This window comes from Delphinus delphis, chromosome 19 (assembly GCF_949987515.2).
Source record: "Delphinus delphis chromosome 19, mDelDel1.2, whole genome shotgun sequence".
NCBI classification, from domain to species: domain Eukaryota; kingdom Metazoa; phylum Chordata; class Mammalia; order Artiodactyla; family Delphinidae; genus Delphinus; species Delphinus delphis.
Genome location: NC_082701.1, coordinates 33750763 through 33769588, shown reverse-complemented (window position 1 = coordinate 33769588; position 18826 = coordinate 33750763). Strand labels below are relative to the sequence as shown.

Here is an 18826-nt window from a genome sequence, read left to right as displayed (position 1 = left end):
TTAAAGACATGAACAGTAACATGATGGTAAGAATGGATATTAAGGAATGGTACAAACACATCATCAATGAAGAATTCACAGGTGCTTAATAACTGGTTAGGTATGGAGGTGGAGTAGTGGGATGGATGTATGCACGGAGAAGGCATAAAGAAAGGGAAAGGAGAGAGCACATATCAGAGACGTATATAAAGTTCTGTGAATTCATTTTCTCCTCCAAGTGCATCGTGGTTAAGGGATGAGTTGTAGGTTCATTTTGTGAACATCTAGCAAATTACTTTGTGATCATCCATTGAGAGGAATATGAAACATATTTTAATAAATTTGACACATAAGTTAAGGAAACTAGATATAACTTGCTTTTAAATGCTTTCCTTCAACAGCCCTCTTCCTGCAGTAACCCTTAATCTTTTTCACAAGCTGTAATGGGACCAAGACCAAGAAGGGTTTTCCAATGAGTGGATGTAGGAAGCTGATAAGAGAAGTATTCTTTTGGGCTTGGTAGCATAAGTTACATTACACTAAAACATATATCTCTTTGCAGTCTCCTTTTTCTCCTGTCAACCATTGACATTTTGAAAGATTTACTGATTAGCTTAAAAATTACAGAACTTCTAAGTTTAGTGATGTGGATGTACTACCTAATTACAAATGAGCAACTGCAGTTAGTGCTTTTTCCTTCTACTTTAGGGAGCCGTTAAAAACTCACAACTAGAGGAGGAAAGGTTTTACATAATTGTTGCTAACATTAAAAAAGACATGTGCACATTATATTTCCGAACAACTATTTCAGTGCCTCAAGAAAGCCTTCAATCATTTGATGTAGTCTAACCCTCTAATCACATTGGTGATTATGAATATATTTCAAAAGCAGTAAAGATGAACAGGAAAAAAACTGTACCAAGAACTGTAGTGGTTTCTTTAACCCTATTGTGACAGTTGTTTTGATCTTATAAAGTAGGTGTTGTTATTTACCATTGTACAAATGAACAGAGTCTTGGAGAATTACAGAGCCAGAAAATGAAAAAAAATCACATATCTAAGATTCTGAGGTATATCTCATCAAACGCCCATATTTTTAATTCAATATCATGTTAATGCCTTAAGGGGGAAAAAGTGCTATATGTGGAAAAACAGATAATATATTGTCTTTTGTTTGAGCTTATGCTCCCCTTTGAGTTTATACTGCCCTTTGTTGCAACACAATCACATAGCTAACTTCAAAGTATTTGTAGCCTACAAAGATTTTCATTTGTTTGAACTATATTTTCAAAGAAGAATGTGGTCTGATCTTCCCTGAAGGTTCATTGTGAAATTGTGAGGTGGAAAATCCTGATTTTACAATAAGACAGTGTGAGTTGAAGGCATTTCCTCAGTGTCACTGAAAGAAAGTTAAGTCAGAGATCTGCCTTCATAATTCATGATTCCCTTCTAGTGCATTTGTTTGTACTGCTTAGTATTAAAAAGCATAATGCTTATGTTGATTTTTCTATTTACTATTACATCTTAGTTTCTCTTATTTCCTAACTTTCTAAAATGAATTAATCTGTACCTAATACAAAGTAAATCAGTGAACTGGCTGCCGCATTTACCCTGATGGGATTTCAGGCTCATGGTAAGGTACTGGGAAAATTCTGGCTCAATTGTTACTGACATAGGAGGCTTTACAGTTATTAGAAGACAGCCCAGGAGGAAAAGAAAAAATGGATTATGTGATCCTGTATTGCTAAATACGGCACACTGCTGCTATCTTCTCTTTACTGCTTCCTCTAAGAGTAGTCATTTCAATGCACTAATCTTTTAAACAGCCGTTCGGTGGGAATTGGGCTAGAACTTTGCTAAGGGGTCACATTTACCAACCTGACAATTATACGTTTACTAAAGAAATAGCATAAATTTATTCAGCATCAAAACCTCTGCATCTTTTACCACCCAACTGCCTTTCACACCATATTGCCATCAGTGCACTATAATGGCTATATAAATTCCATCCAGATTCTTCTTTTAATTAACTAGTATTCTTTGAACAAAAATAAAAGTGCTGTTTTTATAGAAGAATAAAAACTGCATGAAGCGAGTGTGAAGGAGACAAATCACCGAATTAGTTATTCTTTATTGCAGCTATGGAGAATTCTCTGTCCCTCCCTTTCTCTTCAGTAGCAATATTTTTTTTCCTAGCCTGAGTGAATGGAAAATGGGCAACAGTGTAGCAGCCTCGAATGTGTTTGAGTTTATTGTAATGACCACATCCTAAAAGCTCATGCAGGGCTGGACACTGATGATATTGTCATCTACAAGTGATTTGTTTTTTTAACATTTTCTGTAGTTGGTAGCCAAGAGCTCAAACTTTGTAACTATACTGCCTGGGTTCAAATCCCAGCTCAGCCACTTACTAAGTTTGCGATTCTGAGCAAGCTCCCTAACGTTTCAGTTTCCTATCTATTAAATGAGGATAATAATAGACATACCTCTCACAGCATTAGGTGGATTATCTGAGTTGATCCATGTCAAACATCTAGAGCTCTGTCAACACATACTAAGCCATTACCTCCTGTATGCACAGTCTAATGTGAAGTTGATCCTGCGCTGACACTGGTGACCCTTGATCACCTGGGCTGAACTGACTGATGTGGTAGTTAGGTAAATGTCCTTTTATTTCCTTAGATATTTCTTTCTAAAAGTACCTTTTATTGCAAGACAATTACTTTTAAAAATAAGGAAGCAAAGTTATTTGAGTCAAGGGTACAATAGGCAGTTGGTTGGCCATGTCTCCATCCTGCAGCTGCTGCCAGATCTAGCTTTCTAAACCACTGTGTTCTCATATCAATTTCTGCTCAGAAGGTTTCAAGCCTTCCCCAGATCCAAGCACCTTTGCCTATCACGCCATTTCTACCAGAGCCCAGCCCTTTCCCTCCCTCTCCACAATCTTTTTTTATCCATTGTGCCCCTAGAGGAAGCATCTACTCCAGTCAAAGTTGATCTATTTCAAAATTTGTCATTTCTCAAATGTACCTCATTCAGATTCCTAATTTTCCCTCTTCCTTTGTTCACACTGTTCATTTGTCTAATATGTCCTACTCTCTTCCTCCACTTATCTAAGTCATACCTTCTGTTCTAAGCTGAGCCAAAAAAGGGAAAGTGTCTTTTACCCCCTTTGTATTTTTTATCACATAACATGATTGTCTGGATGCAGTAAGTGCTAAGTAAAAGTTGTTAATGATGAAGAACTCTCCTGTTAGCTCTATTTTCAAACTACATTTATTTCTTTTATTTTTATAAATTTATTTATTTATTTATGTGGTTTTGGCTGCATTGGGTCTTCATTGCTGTGCACGGGTTTTCTTTAGTTGAGGTGAGCAGGGGCTACTCTTCGTTGTGGTGCGTGGGCTTCTCATTGCGGTGGCTTCTCTTGTTGCAGAGCACAGGCTCTAGGCACACGGGCTTCAGTAGTTGTGGCACATGGGCTCAGTAGTTGTGGCTTGCGGGCTCTAGAGCGCAGGCTTGTAGTTGTGGCGCATGGGCTTAGCTGTTCCGCGGCATGTGGGATTTTCCCGGACCAGAGCTCAAACCCAAGTCCCCTGCATTGGCAGGAGGATTCTTAACCACTGTGCCACCAGGGAAGCCCTCCGACTACATTTAGGATCTCACCACTTCACACCATCTCCACCACTGTCACCCTGTCTAAGCTAAAGTAACTGTAGCTTGCCTATCCCATTCCTCTTCTCCCTATTACACCCTTGCCTACTCCTGTGATGAGTTGTCTGCTCTCAACACAGCAGTGAAAGTAACCCACATAAAATTTAAGTCAGAGCATACCACGTCTCTGCTCAGAACTCTCCAGTCACTTCCCCTCTCACCCTGAGTAAAACTAAAGTCCTCTCAGTGGCCTCCAAAGCCTCTCGAGATCTGCAACTCCACGCCAACACCATCCCTGCCCAAACCTGTGACCACTTTGCCCTCATTTCCTACTATTCCCTTCTTCCTGTCCTCTACTACTGTCTACTTCTGCCACACTGTCTTCCTTGCTGTTCTCTGAAGATGCAAGGCACAATCCTGTCTCAGGACCTTTGTACAAATTGTTCTCTCTGCCCAGAAAGTTCCTCCTTGGAAAACTTTCATGGCTCCATCCTTCCTGCAGTTCTCTAATTAAATGTCTTCTCAATGAGATCGTCATTGATTATCCCTAATTTGCTGTCTATCTTCCCAAGCTTTCAATAGATTGTAAATTCTGGGGGACAAAAGGAGGACTTTTTGTCTATTTTGTTAGGTGCTCTGTCCTCAGTACCTGAAACAGAAACTGGCACATAATAAGTACTTAATAGTTATTGAATGTATGAATGAAAAATTGACCCTTAAAAATATGTCCTAGGGCTTCCCTGGTGGCGCAGTGGTTGAGAGTCCGCCTGCCAATGCAGGGGACACGGGTTCGTGCCCCGGTCCGGGAAGATCCCACATGCCGCGGAGCAGCTAGGCCCGTGAGCCATGGCCGCAGAGCCTGCGCATCCGGAGGCTGTGCTCCACAACGGGAGAGGCCACAACAGTGAGAGGCCCGCGTACCGCAAAAAATATATATATATATGTCCTATAGTAAAAATACTTCTAACCGTCCCTTAGGCTCAAACTAAAGCAAGTATCCTATAATAGCTCCCAGAAAATTAAAATAGCCACAGTTGAATATTAGCCATGGCAATTGTAGCAGAAAGTTCCATTGCAGAGAAAAGAGATTTCTGCATCAAGTGAAGAAAAAGAAGCGGTTTACATTGTAACAAGTGCCATATTAAATTATATTGGTGTCCTGGGGGACTGTTATTGACCCAACACCACACATTTTTGAGAGAGCAAGTGGTTTTGCCCACACCGTCCTCTTCCTAAGGTGGAGAATGTAGCTATTATATAGTTTTGTTTTGTTTTTGTGTTTGTTTGTCATCTAGCGGTGGAATAAAATGGTGAAAAGAACATTAATGTTGGAGTCAGGTAAACCTGGGTTTAAATTCTGGCACTAGTATGTGTCCTTGGATAGGATATGTAACCTCTCCGAGCCTCTGTTTGATTATGTATAAAATGGTTTTTAATAATGCCTTTCCCTCAGTGTTGTTCTAAATGTTAAATGGGAGAAGACGCATGAATTACCTGAAATGTAACATGTGGTTAATAAATGTATTGTGAACATTGCATCCCATAGAAATAGCTGTATATTTTGCTACTGAATTCTACCTTTTGGCTTAAATCAAAATGGAGAAGTAGCAGTTAGACTGATGTCTAGGAATAAGCTTTGGCTCCTGGCACTTGGACCACGGAGAAGCCCTCAACACCATAAATCTCTCAGCAGTATCTGATGAAGCTGCAAGAGCCTTCCTAGAACATGAGCCTACCACCTGCTTGACTTTTGTAGAAGCCTACTCTTTTTATCTTTTCAGCTAATTCTTAATCTTCTATTTTCCACTTTCAATTCTCCTTTGTTTCTCTTATTTTCAAAATTCTATGCTAGATGTGTGAAGTTGGAGATTCCATACTGAAAGTTTTCTAAGAAATCAAGAAAGGAAAAGTAAGGTCAGGCAGCTACTCTGTACAATAAAATAATGTGAATATTATTTTTCAAATTGAGATGTGAGAAACATATGTATAATTGATTCACTTTTAGAATTAGAACTTCCAGGAAGGAGGAAAATATTTTGTTTAAACCACTGAATTGTTTTTACATGTTTTTTTTTTCAATGACATTATTTTTTGAAATTTTTAGGAAGCCAAAGCTGTGGTCGAAGAAACAAGAGCCCTGCGAAGTCGGCTTCATCTTGCCGAAGCTGCACAGAGACAGGCACACGGAATGGAAATGGATTATGAAGAAGTGATCCGTCTGTTAGAGGCCGAGATTACAGAGCTGAAGGCTCAGCTTGCTGATTATTCTGACCAAAATAAAGTAAGCAAAACAGTTCTCTCTTCTAGTTACCATGGTTTCCTTGCCGTTGTCATGTATCCTGTTTTCATTTTCTTTTCATCTGCACTTCTAAACTAGGTCAGTGTTTGTCTTCTATAATTCAGTGATAGGATGATGTGTCATGATGGGGGTAATGTGAAGGTTATGAGCCTCCGTTTATCCAGATAGCTTTGGGATGCAAAAGTATGTGCCCAAATTTATTCAGGTCATTGGTCAACATTGTACAGCTCAGGCACTGAGTCCTGGAACTATTTAACATTTAATTGATTACATTGGTTTCCTCCTTTTTCCTAAACTTGCTAATTTGTCCTGTGGGGATGGGAGGAGGAGAGTCTAGGGATGGGGTTTGCTCTTTGATTAGAGCACTCAAGGAAGTGTGAAAGTTAAAGAATTTTTTGCCCAAGGCCCAAGATAATTAATAGAAAGAAACTTGAGTTTGAATTTAGCAGACTCCAATTTCAATAGTGAAATACTGAATGCTTTCCAGAAGGCAATGTGAACTTTTTTTAATGTGAATTTTTTCATTATGTGATTTTTTAAGACATACTGCACTCATTGAATGGTCTTCAAAAACTGTAACAGACATTTTTACTTCACTGAAGTAAGGTAGAAAATTAAATAAATTGAAATAGATATTTTATAACTTCATAGAGTTCATTTATAACCATAGTGTTTATATCTCTCTAATACAGTCATCTTTCAAGAGAACATAAAACAAATTTGAAAAATTTGTGTGTATTTATTTAAACATAAAAGAGTTAAATACTTTAAATATACCAAGTAGAAATGAAACCAGTTTTAGAAAAGCAAAATACAGAAGAAAATCTGAAATTTTCTTCGGTTAGCTCTTAAGAATCGCTAATATATTTCTCACATCTGTCCATTTAAACCAATCTCAAAAGAAGGTTGACATTCCTGTCACTCTTTGATAATACCACAAGGCCAAGGGGAAAACATTACTTGAGACAGCAGAAATACTTAGGAATATTACTTGTATTTATTATTCTTGACCCAGTGTTTCCATTCTGAAATCAGAGATATGTGCTTATTTCATGTGAGTAACTTTAACATGATTCTGAAAATATTTTGGGAATTTTCAAAACACTAAAAGTACTTTTTTTTAATAATAACTTGATTTACTTTTGGAGGGATAATCAAGTCTTTAAAAATACTTTTTAAATAATATAACATTCAAGGAGTTCACATGAATTTATTCATTTTTTTAAAAGCATAAGTTATTTGCTATTCTTTCTTCCAGCTCCTAGCTGAGAAATGTTTTTGTCCTAAGTCGTGTAGTAATATAATTAATTCAGTTCTTCTCTTTTTTAGCATAATGGTGTCTCATGCCATTCCTCTTAACAAAATCCTAAACTAAACCATTAACCTGTCTCTGAAGATAATCTTTTTTTTTTTTTCCCAAAGAGGAGATGTTATACATGAGCATCTTAACATTTTCCAAACCCAATACCAGTGGAGAAATAGAAGGAAATTTGTTTTTAATTGTTTGAGATTGCTTGAAGAGACACTGACCAAGATATTACAGGATTCAGATTCAATATTCATTTTTAAGGCATATTCTTTTTGTAACAATATTATTTTTCTTACAAGTTTTCCCTTATATTATCTCTATATTTACTTATTTCCCTTTTTTTTTTCACCTTCAGCTTAAGAAATAAAACTTTACCAGTACCTTCGAAGACCCACAATATCCCTTTCCAATTGCATCCCCCTCCCTCACCCTCATAGGTAAACAAATCACTTTCCTGGATTTAGTGTTAAACATTTTCTTGATAATTTTACTACCTATGTATATATCCCTTAACAATATGTTGTTTAATTTTGCCTGTTTGTCAACTTTATGTAAATAGAAATATACTACTTTTATTGTTCCAACTTGGTTTTTCACTCAAAATTTTGTTTTTGTGATTCATCTATTTGAAGTTTATAGCTAGTTCATGTCTTTTCATTGCTTTTTTGTACTCCATTGAGTGGATATATTACAGTATATTTGTCCATTCTGTATTTGATGGACAGTCCAATCGTTTCAGTTTTCTTCTGTTATGAACAATGTTGCTGAAAACAGTTTTGTACATATATCCTGCTCCACATGTGTAACAGTTCTCTTGGGTTCATATCTTGGAGTGGAATTGCTAGGTTGAATGGTGATTGTATGATCAACTTTACTAATTACAATTAGGCAATTCCTAATTGTTTTTGGAAGTGTTTGAACCAATTTTACTCCCAACAGTAATGAATGAGAATTACCGTTTACCCCAAATCCTTGCTGATGCTTGCTTTCTTTTACTTTTAATTTTTATCAAACTGTTAGGTGTAATAAGTGTATCTCATTGTGGTTTAATTTTAATTTCTCTAATGATTTTGAGCTACTGATGTGCTGGGACCAGCTGGTACTAGTTTATGAGAGCTGACTGTGTGCATTTCTTCTTAACTGCATGTTCAACACATCATGTTGTTAGCTTGAAATCAGCCATGGTGGGGTTATTTACACCCCCAAATGCAATAAACCAGGTCTTTGCCCCTTGTCCCAGATAGTCAGTTGAGTTAATATTTATGCACTTATTAGGCATTTGTGTTTCTATGTGAAATGCTTCTTCATATCTTTTAACCATTTTCCACTGGGTTATTTGTCTTTTTTATATTCACATGTAGTGATTGTTTGTATGTTCTGGTTACTAACCTATCTTATATTTTATGTTGTAAAAATCCTCTCTGGAATTTATAGCTTACCTTTTCACCCTCTGGTGAAATGAACAGGTGTTATTTTCAAGTAATCAAACTTTTCAGTCTTTCCTCTCATGTGTCTTTCCAGAAGTCCTTCCATTCCCAAAGATATTTTTATATTTGTCTCTAAAAGTTTTAAAACTTTGATCCTTCTGTCATGGTTTTATGTCATTGTATAAGGTGGGGATTCATTTCATTCTTTCTTTTTTATCCTAAGTGAATGACCAACTATACCAGCACCGCTCATTCAAAAGTCTCTTTTACTCTAAATCTTGATCCGATCAACCTGTCTAGTTCTTTTTCTTTAAAAGTGTGTTGGCTATATAACCCTTTGATCTTTTATATGTATTTTAGACTCAGATTATAAATTCCATCAAAAGAAATTAATACGATTGCCATTTTTACTGAAAATGCTTTAAATATATAATTTGGGGGAAATTTACATATTTATGATTGTGTCTTGATTCATAAACATCATTGAGGAACAGAAAGGTTAATTGCATATGGCCAGAGAATCTAGTCTATAGATAACTCCAGAATTCATTGATGGTTGCTTCATGGCTTACTGTCTGACCAATATTTACAAATATTCAAAGAGAGCTTGAAAAGAATTCTGCAATCATTTGATGTGTTGTTTTATATAGTCCACCAGATCAGGATCATTAATTGTGGGGTTCAATTCTTCTCTAGTCATATTAATTTCTTTGTCAGGGAATAGGTTAAAATTTCCCTTGTGATTACTTTTTAAAATTTTCTGTATATATTTGAAGTAATGTTTTTAATTGCATACAAGCTTAGAATTATGTTATCATCCTTTTACGAAAATGTTGTGACTCTTCAATCTTCTTTCCCCCTTAATGCTTATTTTTGATTGATATTAAAATAGTTATAACAGCTTTCTTTTGGTATCTACCTGTGTGTTTTTTCCATCCTTTTACTTTCAACTTTTCAGTGTCCTTATATGTTAATTGTGTCTATGATAAACAACTGGTAGTTGGATTTTTTTCCCCATTTTACTGATTTTTGACCTTTAATTGGAAAGGTCTTTCCATTTACATTCTTATTCGCAAATGCACTTGGCTTCATTTCTACCCTTTTATTTTGTGCATTTTATTTGTCCCATGTTTTCTAGTTTTTTGTCATTTTTTGCCTCCCTTTTTTTTTTTCTTTTTTGGATTGGGTCAGACTTCTCCTGTGTTCCCCTACTCCCATTTCATTTAGTTTACTCTGCTAGTTTAGAAGTTAGACACTTGGTTTCTAATTTTTAAAGATTATATTAGAAATGTTAACATTCTATTTTAACTTAAATTATAAAACTAATCACTGGCTTTCCACTTCTTCTAAATATTGTAAGGACTTTAAAACATAAATCCAATCATCCCTTTCTGCTTAATTTCTATTAACTAAGTATTTTAGTTCTTTCTTGACTTTTAACATCATAAATTAGATACCATTACAGTTTATTTTGTGCAGTCAACCTTCATTTAGATAGACCTCCATGTTTATCATTTTCTTTGTTCAACATTCTTCCTTTCATTTGACATCCTTGCTAGAATTACTTTCTTTTTTCCTGAAGTACATCTTTTAGAAGTTCATCTTTTAGAAATAGTGAGTATCTATTGGTTATAAACTCTATTTTTGTTTGTCTGGAAACTTCTTTTTTGACTCTTGTTCTTGAAATATATTTTTGCTACATTTAGATTGTTAAATCGGCACTGAATTTCTTTCAGTGTTTTTATTCCATGGTTGTGATATCAGATGTCAGTCTGTCGTTTGTTTGCTATCTGTTGTTTCTTTTTAGATGATTTTATCTTTAGTGTTCAGCAGTTTGACTATGATCAGTCATGTGTTCACTTATTTTTATTTATATTGCTTGAGATTCATGGAATGAGGTTCCTGATCTGAGGAACAGTGTCTTTCACCATTTCTGAAAAACCCTAAGCTTTCATCCTGACCTATTCCTCTTTCATTATTTCTAGTCTGTCTTATGTAATTCAGATTGGATGTATGCTAGATCTTCTTCCGGTTATTTTTTCTCTTTTCATATTTTCCATTTTTATTTTTATGCTCTATTATGAGAAGTTTCTTTACCTCTGCCTTCCAGTTCACCCATTCTCTTTTCATCTGTATCTAATTGGATAGTAAATGAATAAATTGAGTTTCTAATTATTACTGCTTTTTTTTTAACATCTTTATTGGAGTATAATTGCTTTACATTGTTGTGTTAGTTGCTGCTGTATAACAAAGTGAATCAGCTATACATATACATATATCCCCATATCCCCTCCCTCCTGCATCTCCCTCCCACCCTCCCTGTATTTTTACTTTTCAGATCTATTTTTTGTGTCACCTGGATCTATTTTGATAGTTTCTTGTTTCTTTATTATGCTTTAAACTCTTAATTTTTAAAACATATTAAACATAACTTTATATTCTGTATCTGATCACTTCAGTAGCTGCTATCTCTATAGGTTTGATCCTATAATTTGTTTCCTTCAGCTGACTTTTCATCCATAGTAGCTTATTTGCTGAGATCACGTTCTTTTGATACATTAAATGTAGGCATTCTTTGATGTCTGAGTTTAGCAAATAACCCCACTAGAGAAATTTTTTGTTTGCTTTTACCAGCCAGGGACCAATTTAAACTAAATTTTCAGCTTATGAATGTACAGGCCACACGGGTAATATAAATTCTGACCTGGAACCTGCATGAGTTGGGGGACTGTGGTTGGCAATTATTCGGGGGACACTTTTTTAACCATTCACCAGAGGCAAAATCAAAAGTTTTGTTTCTCCCTAATTCACCCATTAAAGTTCTCCTGTTTGCCATTTGTGCCTGATGAAACCCCAAACTATAGGCCTCCAAGGATCAGCAAATACCCTGAGATCAAATTGTGCTACAGTGTACTCTAACTTCAGTGGGTTCATTCAGCATTGCTATTGCTTATCTTCATGAAATTCCTTCACTTTTCCTGGAATTCTTTTACTTCCCCGTCAGCTCAGCTTTACATTGGGTCATATTACATTAAATATTTATGTATAGGGCTTCCCTGGTGGCGCAGTGGTTGAGAGTCCGCCTGCTGATGCATGGGATGCGGGTTCGTGCCCCGGTCCGGGAAGATCCCACATGCCGCGGAGCGGCTGGGCCCGTGAGCCATGGCCGCTGAGCCTGCGCATCCGGAGCCTGTGCTCTGCAACGGGAGAGGCCACAACAGTGAGAGGCCTGCGTACCGCAAAAAAAAAAAAAATATTTATGTATATCTTCAGCATGTTGGATTGTGCCACACTAATAGGGGTTTCCGTCAGCCTCTGGTAACCATGTTGTCAAGAAATGCCATAAACTAATTAAAATGTATTTTAATATAAGAATATAATATAAACTAATTAAAGTGTATTATATATAACATATATAATAAATGTATTATTATATAACTTTTATTAAAATAAAAGTTATTTGTAGCTTATCTTAAAAAGTTTGCAGCATTCCTGTGCAGTTTAACTTTTAAAAATATGCAATTAGTTAAGTACCCCCCAAAACAAGAAGATATGTACAAGAAGAGAGAAAATAAATGATATAGTAATGTTGGATATTAGTTAATAAAAAATGAAAATAGGAGCCACTAGTATAAAATTGAAGAAATGTATAATATGTTCCTTTTGATATCTCTGTCCAGGAAAGTGTTCAGGAGTTAAGAAAGCGAATCACAGTACTTGACTGCCAATTGCGAAAATCAGAAATGGCTCGAAAAACTTTTGAGGCATCCACTGAAAAGCTTCTTCATTTTGTAGAGGTAAATTTTCCTGTTACATCACTTTATGTCCATTTTTAAGAAATGTATAGACAACTGACATACAGGTAAATGTCATGGCGTTTGATGGCTAGTGAAACATTCTCTGGGCTCAAAACAGCAATGATGACTTACAGTCAGATTTTAAATTGCTTAGATAATGAAAAGACCAGCTAACATACAGATTAAGAGAAATAATTGAGACAGGGTAATATGATCCCAAATATATACTATGTTTTAATGAACACTTTCTTAACTTTTGATACTATGTAAACATTAGTTGATAACTACCCTATAAAGAAATGTTTCTCTGTGTATTATAATTCTGAGTAGAATTGTATGTTAATGTAATTGATTTTTTCCCCTATATAACACCTTTTTAATCATATGGGTGGAGGGGGTTATAAATATTATTTAAGCAAGAGAAAACATTTTAAAAAGCTATCAAAGTTACATTATCACCTTCACTCTCTTGTTTGTCTCTAGGCTATTCAAGAAGTGTTTTGTGATAATTCTCTTCCTTTGTTAAATTTAAGGTAAGAAAATTTAAGTGCTTTCTGCAGAGTATGGCCACTGATTACATTCTTCATCTGGTACTTGTGCTACAATACTAAAATCTCTTAAAGTCTTAAGACAGTCAAAGCAATTTTTTTCCTTTTATAAAGACTACCACTAACAATGTAGTTCTACTTCTAGCAACGTATGCTTGCAGAAACATAGGAAAACTCCACCCTTTTCTGTGAAAACAGCAGTTCAATAAATGAAGATGATTCTTTATATTTTAAGTTTCCACATAGCATTTTTGAATTTAGAAAAATATGGTAGTACATGGTAGTACATATGGTAGTACACCTTTAAACTCATTTTAATGTAATACTTTATTTCTTCAGGTGAAATCTGATGTTTTTATTGTTATCTATGCTGCTTATGATGTAAAATAATTATGTGAATACCATGATGATTATTTTCAGTATGATGTTAAAATACTCAGCAGTCAGATTCCGCTTGTATGGGTTAGACATGTCCCAAACTCCCACCACCCAAGGTTTCATTGTGACCTTGAATAATAATTCAAAAGCTTTGGTATTAAAAATGACTATTTAAAAGCCAGAGCCTGCCCTTGCAGTTTCACAGAACAAAAGTAACTTTAAAAAGCAACATTAATATATGTAACTGAATCACTTTGCTGTACACCTGAAAGTAATACAACATTGTAAATCAACTATACATCAACTTTAAAAAAAAAAAAGCAACATTAAGCAACCTTTTGCTACATCTTGGAAAGTTAAACACTAGTAAAATTTGGCTCAGTCTTTTTAATATACTATATCATCTGTAATGGATGTTGGCCTTGGTATTCTACACGGAATAAAGGCTCTGTATTTGAATTTAAGAATTGATGCTTTAGTTTCTCCTTGTGAATTAATACTATCATGCTTAGGAAGATGCATTATAAGTAATGATGGCTTTGTCATCAGTCTAAAATTGTCTCTTTTCAAGTAAAAGTTTCAGCATAATGGTAAAAGTAAAACCTTGCATTTTAATTGTATCAGAATGCATTCATTTCAGGTGACTTTCGCATTTTTTAAAAGTGGTATAAATGCTCTAGGCTTTTTTAGATTTAGGGATAGCAAATGGAAGAGTTTAAGAGAGAATTTCAGGAGCAAATATACATATTGAATTTATATTTAATATTACTAGAAGTAGTAGTAAATGTCTCTTTAATAAATTTATGTTTAAGTGCTTAATTTAAGTGTTTACAAAACTAAATAAAAGGCCAAATCATGTTAGCATAACACAAGCACTCACAAAATAAGCCAAACAAATGATTTAGGAGGAAGCTATCCTTCTATCCCTTCCTCCTTATGTATAAGATAAACCTAATTTTTTAAATATGCCTATTTATTATATAATAAAGAATTGAAAACAGAAATATTATTTTGTGGGAATTATTTTGATTATGGCTACAAGAATACAATGTTCCCAGAAATCAAAAATTTTTGTACAATTTCATAACTATGAAGAATTCAGACTTAGCAAAGATAGATATTATTCATTGTGTAATAAGTTTAGCTTTATTTTATTGCTTCCATAGTGAAAGAAGAGCTATGTTAGCTTCCCAGACGTCCCTCACACCACTGGGAAGGAGTGGACGTAACATCCCAGCAACGCTGGCACTTGAATCTAAGGAACTTGTTAAATCTGTCCGAGCCATACTTGATATGGATTGTAAGTTTTCTGCATTTTTTTCATGTGCTTAAAAGTAACTTATTTAGCAAAACAAAAGAAGAAAATTTCAAGTTTGATAGTTTAATCTTGTTAAATGCATTGGTTTGCCTACAGTAAAATTGATAGCTTATCGATAAAAATCTTAATGCAACCAATTGTAGGGGGAGAATACTTGCTTTATTTAAAGTGCTCAAAATGGCTTCCAACAGAAGATAGCTGATTAAGACCTTTTTTTTTTTTTTTACCTCTACTTCCATCTAAAGTCTCTCTGAAATGGAAGAATAAATATAAAAATAAATCCACAACAGCACTGGAAACCTAGAAGGTTGGACTCAACATTGAGGAAATTTTTAATAATATACAACAGATGGAATAAGATTGAAGATACAGCCCAGCTGTGCAAGAGACCCCAGAACACAATAAAGGTGAAAGACAGTGAGTTAAGTAGAACCATGAAAAACCCTCAAGATCACAAGCAGGGAAAGCTAGGAACAAACCCTGGGGCAGTCAGCAGGGTAACGAATTAAAGGGCTGTAGAGCAGCTGAACGAGTTCCCTACTCTTCAGAGCTAAGAGAATACCTCTCTCAAGGGACTGCATGATCTGTCACTGGACACCCCCAGAGTCAGCCGTGTTCTCAGTAACCTCCTTACATATTTGTCTATGTAAGACTCCTGTCTCAATTTAGATATTCCTGTCTGAAATTAGCAATATTTTAACTTTTAAAATTAGAATGTCAGTAATAGCTGCTTTTAGTCTTTACATTCTGATGCTAGTTAGAAGTTATTTAGACAGCCGTGTTCTCAGTAACCACTGGACACCCCCAGAGTCAGCCGTGTTCTCAGTAACCTCCGTGTTCTCAGTAACCACCACAGGCCACATTGCTCCTATTTTTTAGGAGGGATGAAAATAGCCACTACTAATGTATTATGTGTAAGATCAGAATTTTATATATCAGACATTTTTAAGCTAGGATGGGAACAGTGGAGGAAAACACCTGCACAGACATAGCCCAGTGGACATTGCAATCATTAATTTTAATTACCTTGCTAGCATTAACCTTTATATTTGTCAAACATGATTATTCAAAGAAAATTTTTGAAGTTCAGCAGAACTTCTTTAGAAGAAAAGTGGAAAATTACATCTTCACTTTTTATCTGTCATAAGATTATACCCACTCCGCTGCTTAAAACTAGCAAATTGTTTCTAAGTTGTCTTCCTATTTAGAAATACAATTGCTAATGTTTGCATATTTCCCAGCACTTTTGTAATTATATGTGACATATCTTTTTCAGTGTGATAATTCAGATAAGCTCAGCTCATTTTTCTTTCTCTTTAAGCAGTAGCTTTTTCCATCTGTAATGAAAAGGAGAAAATTGCTATCATGTGGTAGATAATTCAGCCACAGCCTCCACCTCATTTCCTTTGCCATGGCTATCCGATTATTTCAAGTTTCAATTTGAAATTTTCATTTGGGTAATTGCCTCCACTTTCTTGTTAATTTAAGTATACTCCAGGATGTTATACTATGGAATTTCCTCAGAAATGAAATTAAGATTTCTTAGGTCTTATAGGTTAAAACCAGTCACTAAGGAATATCTAGAGGACAATTGTGAACCGTTTTTGGATCATGGACTCCATGGAAATCTGGTGAAAGTCCTCTTCCCAGAAATATGCAATTAAGCACATTTTTTTCATGCATTTTCAGAGTGTTTATGAATCCCAACTTAAGAACCCCTGATGTAAAATTACAGGGAACACGAATGCTTTCTACAGCATTGCAAACATGGCCATCCATCTCTCACAAGAATACCTCTAGCAGTGGAGAAGTATATGAATGACATAGGCAGCCAAGAGTCAAGCAGCACTTTGAATCCACGTAAACAATGTGCCTCAGAATCTCTGATGTTCCCTGGAGGTCCCCCAGAGAGCACCTCAATTGGTCATCCAACTTCATTAGGCAAATTACTTAACCTCTGGGCCTGTTTCCTCATATAAAAGGTAGAGATTATAATATCTGAAGTGGCAGGATTGGAGGATTAAATGAGATACATGTAAAGTACCTTAAAGTATAAGATGTTCTATAAATGGCTGTTACTGCTGCTGGTACCACATTACTATCTATAGTAATTAATTTAAAGAATACTTTTTCTCTATGGTAAGCATTATATAATTATTTTCTAAAGCTTTGTTTAACTTTGATACATTTGAAAATGTGATAGATGAGACCTTTTCTTAATATATAACATTTATTGCTATTATTGATTTTGAGTTAGAATGTAATCATCACAGGAAACTGCGGTTAAATGTCTGAATCAGCAGCTTATCTTTCAGTTGTTTATTGCTAACTATAAGGAAACTTAGATCTGCTCTGTTACATTACCTTCAGTGAAACAGTATGTAGACATAATAGGCATTTTCAATCAGTACTGGAACCCCTGGAGGCCCTTATATTGATCTCCATCAATATTTACATGGTCAGTATTGCAATGCTTTAGTGTCATCTTTATTTGAAATAACTACATGTTTTAAAGTGTAATTTTCATTTGATTGACATCTAGATTAACAAAATTCTGTAATGAAAGCAGGAAGAGGCAGTTCTATTTTTAAAAAATGCATATTAAAACAATATCTGAAAAAAAAAAAAAAACAAACAATATCTGGCTGGATATCCAATAGGAGGTTTTTTATAAAAAGAGAACTTATTGACTCCCTGGTAAATCGGCAGAGTAAACACAGGCTTCTACCTTCCTTCCCATGGAAATGATCGATGGAATATAAAAATAGGGGGGAAGTCTTCAAAAGCACTAGCAGTTACAGGCAAATCCCCAAAACTTTTCAACATAGGGCAGGTAGGACCACATAGAAGAGAAGCATGAAGGTCCTCTGCTAAACAACAATAGCAATTATGGGAATAACTGGAGGGAACCCTGACAGGAGGGCACCCCTTAATGCATTCTAATTTGAAGGGGTAATGAATAAAGTCAAAGACTGGCTAGGGGGTAGATGGACTCTTTTTACTCTATTATTTTGGTGAGTCAGTGTCATTTGTTGAAATCCTCAGGGTCCACACAGTTTCTGTGTCAAGCAGAAGGCCATCTGGGGCTTGATCCTTTAGGCAGCCTAGACACACTTTAGACCTGACACACACTGGGGCATACAAGAAATGTATGTAAAGAAATAAATATAAAGGGAAACTGGCACAGCAGCTTCTGTACCACAGGCCACATTGCTCTGCACAGCCGCCTCTGGTCCTGGCTCACGACTCACTCCCCTCAGACTGATGCATTGTCCTTATACTTGCAATGCAATGCACATGGGCCAGCCTCCAGCCTGAGCTTTAGATCATACCCTCATCAACAACTTGGTTGAGTGTCAGGGCAGCCAGGGATCCACATATTCTTGCAAGGGTCAAAAACCAATTCTGAGTAGAGAGCTGTCTACATTCAAGGCTTGTATAAAGAGAAACATATAACACACACACACACAGTTCATTCAAGCTCTTATAAACAAATAGATATATATGTATACATAGAAATATATGATTATGAAAAAGTCCACTTTCAAGAAAATAGGAGATAGCTGTCAAGATTCAGAATAGACTTCAGGATCAAGATGGTAGGGTGATCTCATGCCATTCTGTTCCTACACTTAGAAATGACGTTTAAAATTTTGTGTGTGTTCAAAAGATAAAAACCGAGAAAGGAACGCCTCCCTGCACCAAAAACAGAGGGTAAAACTATAATAATAACTGGGGTCTTCAGCTTCTGAGATACACAGGATCGACGTGAGCAGCTGGAGCAAAAGTTCAAACACCCACGAGGGCCCAAATGACGTCAGAGCGAAGGAAGCAAGGAGCAGGGACCTTCCAGCATAAAATACACTTTCTTTTCTCAACTTACTCACGTATAAGGCATTAAACAAAAATAAAAATCCCTTCAGTTTAGGAGCCATCTGGGCCTGCCACCAATTAAATTTGAAAATAAGTGTTCTCATCACTACAGGTGGGAATATAACTTGACACAACATTCTTGGGAATCAGTTTTGCAGTATATATCAAGAGCTTTTAAAATGTCTATTTGAAAAGTGTTTTTGAAAGTTAAAAGAAAATTTTAATGGTCAAATATTTTAACCTG

The 18826-nt window shown here is 35.5% G+C and overlaps 1 protein-coding gene across 3 annotated transcripts in view; it reads left to right on the top strand.

Moving 5' to 3' along the window:
* The window catches only part of STXBP4 (syntaxin binding protein 4), a 180640-nt gene that overhangs the window by 103394 nt on the left and 58420 nt on the right, over nucleotides 1–18826 (top strand). For 2 of the 3 annotated variants that reach the window (XM_059996537.1, XM_059996538.1), the window contains 4 exons: nucleotides 5738–5914; nucleotides 12349–12465; nucleotides 12949–12998; nucleotides 14558–14691. In XM_059996537.1, coding sequence (XP_059852520.1) covers nucleotides 5738–5914; nucleotides 12349–12465; nucleotides 12949–12998; nucleotides 14558–14691 — 478 coding nt within the window. Of the gene's footprint in view, nucleotides 1–5737; nucleotides 5915–12348; nucleotides 12466–12948; nucleotides 12999–14557; nucleotides 14692–14954; nucleotides 15308–18826 lie in introns of those variants that run through there. The other variant, XM_059996539.1, reaches the window with a different exon arrangement.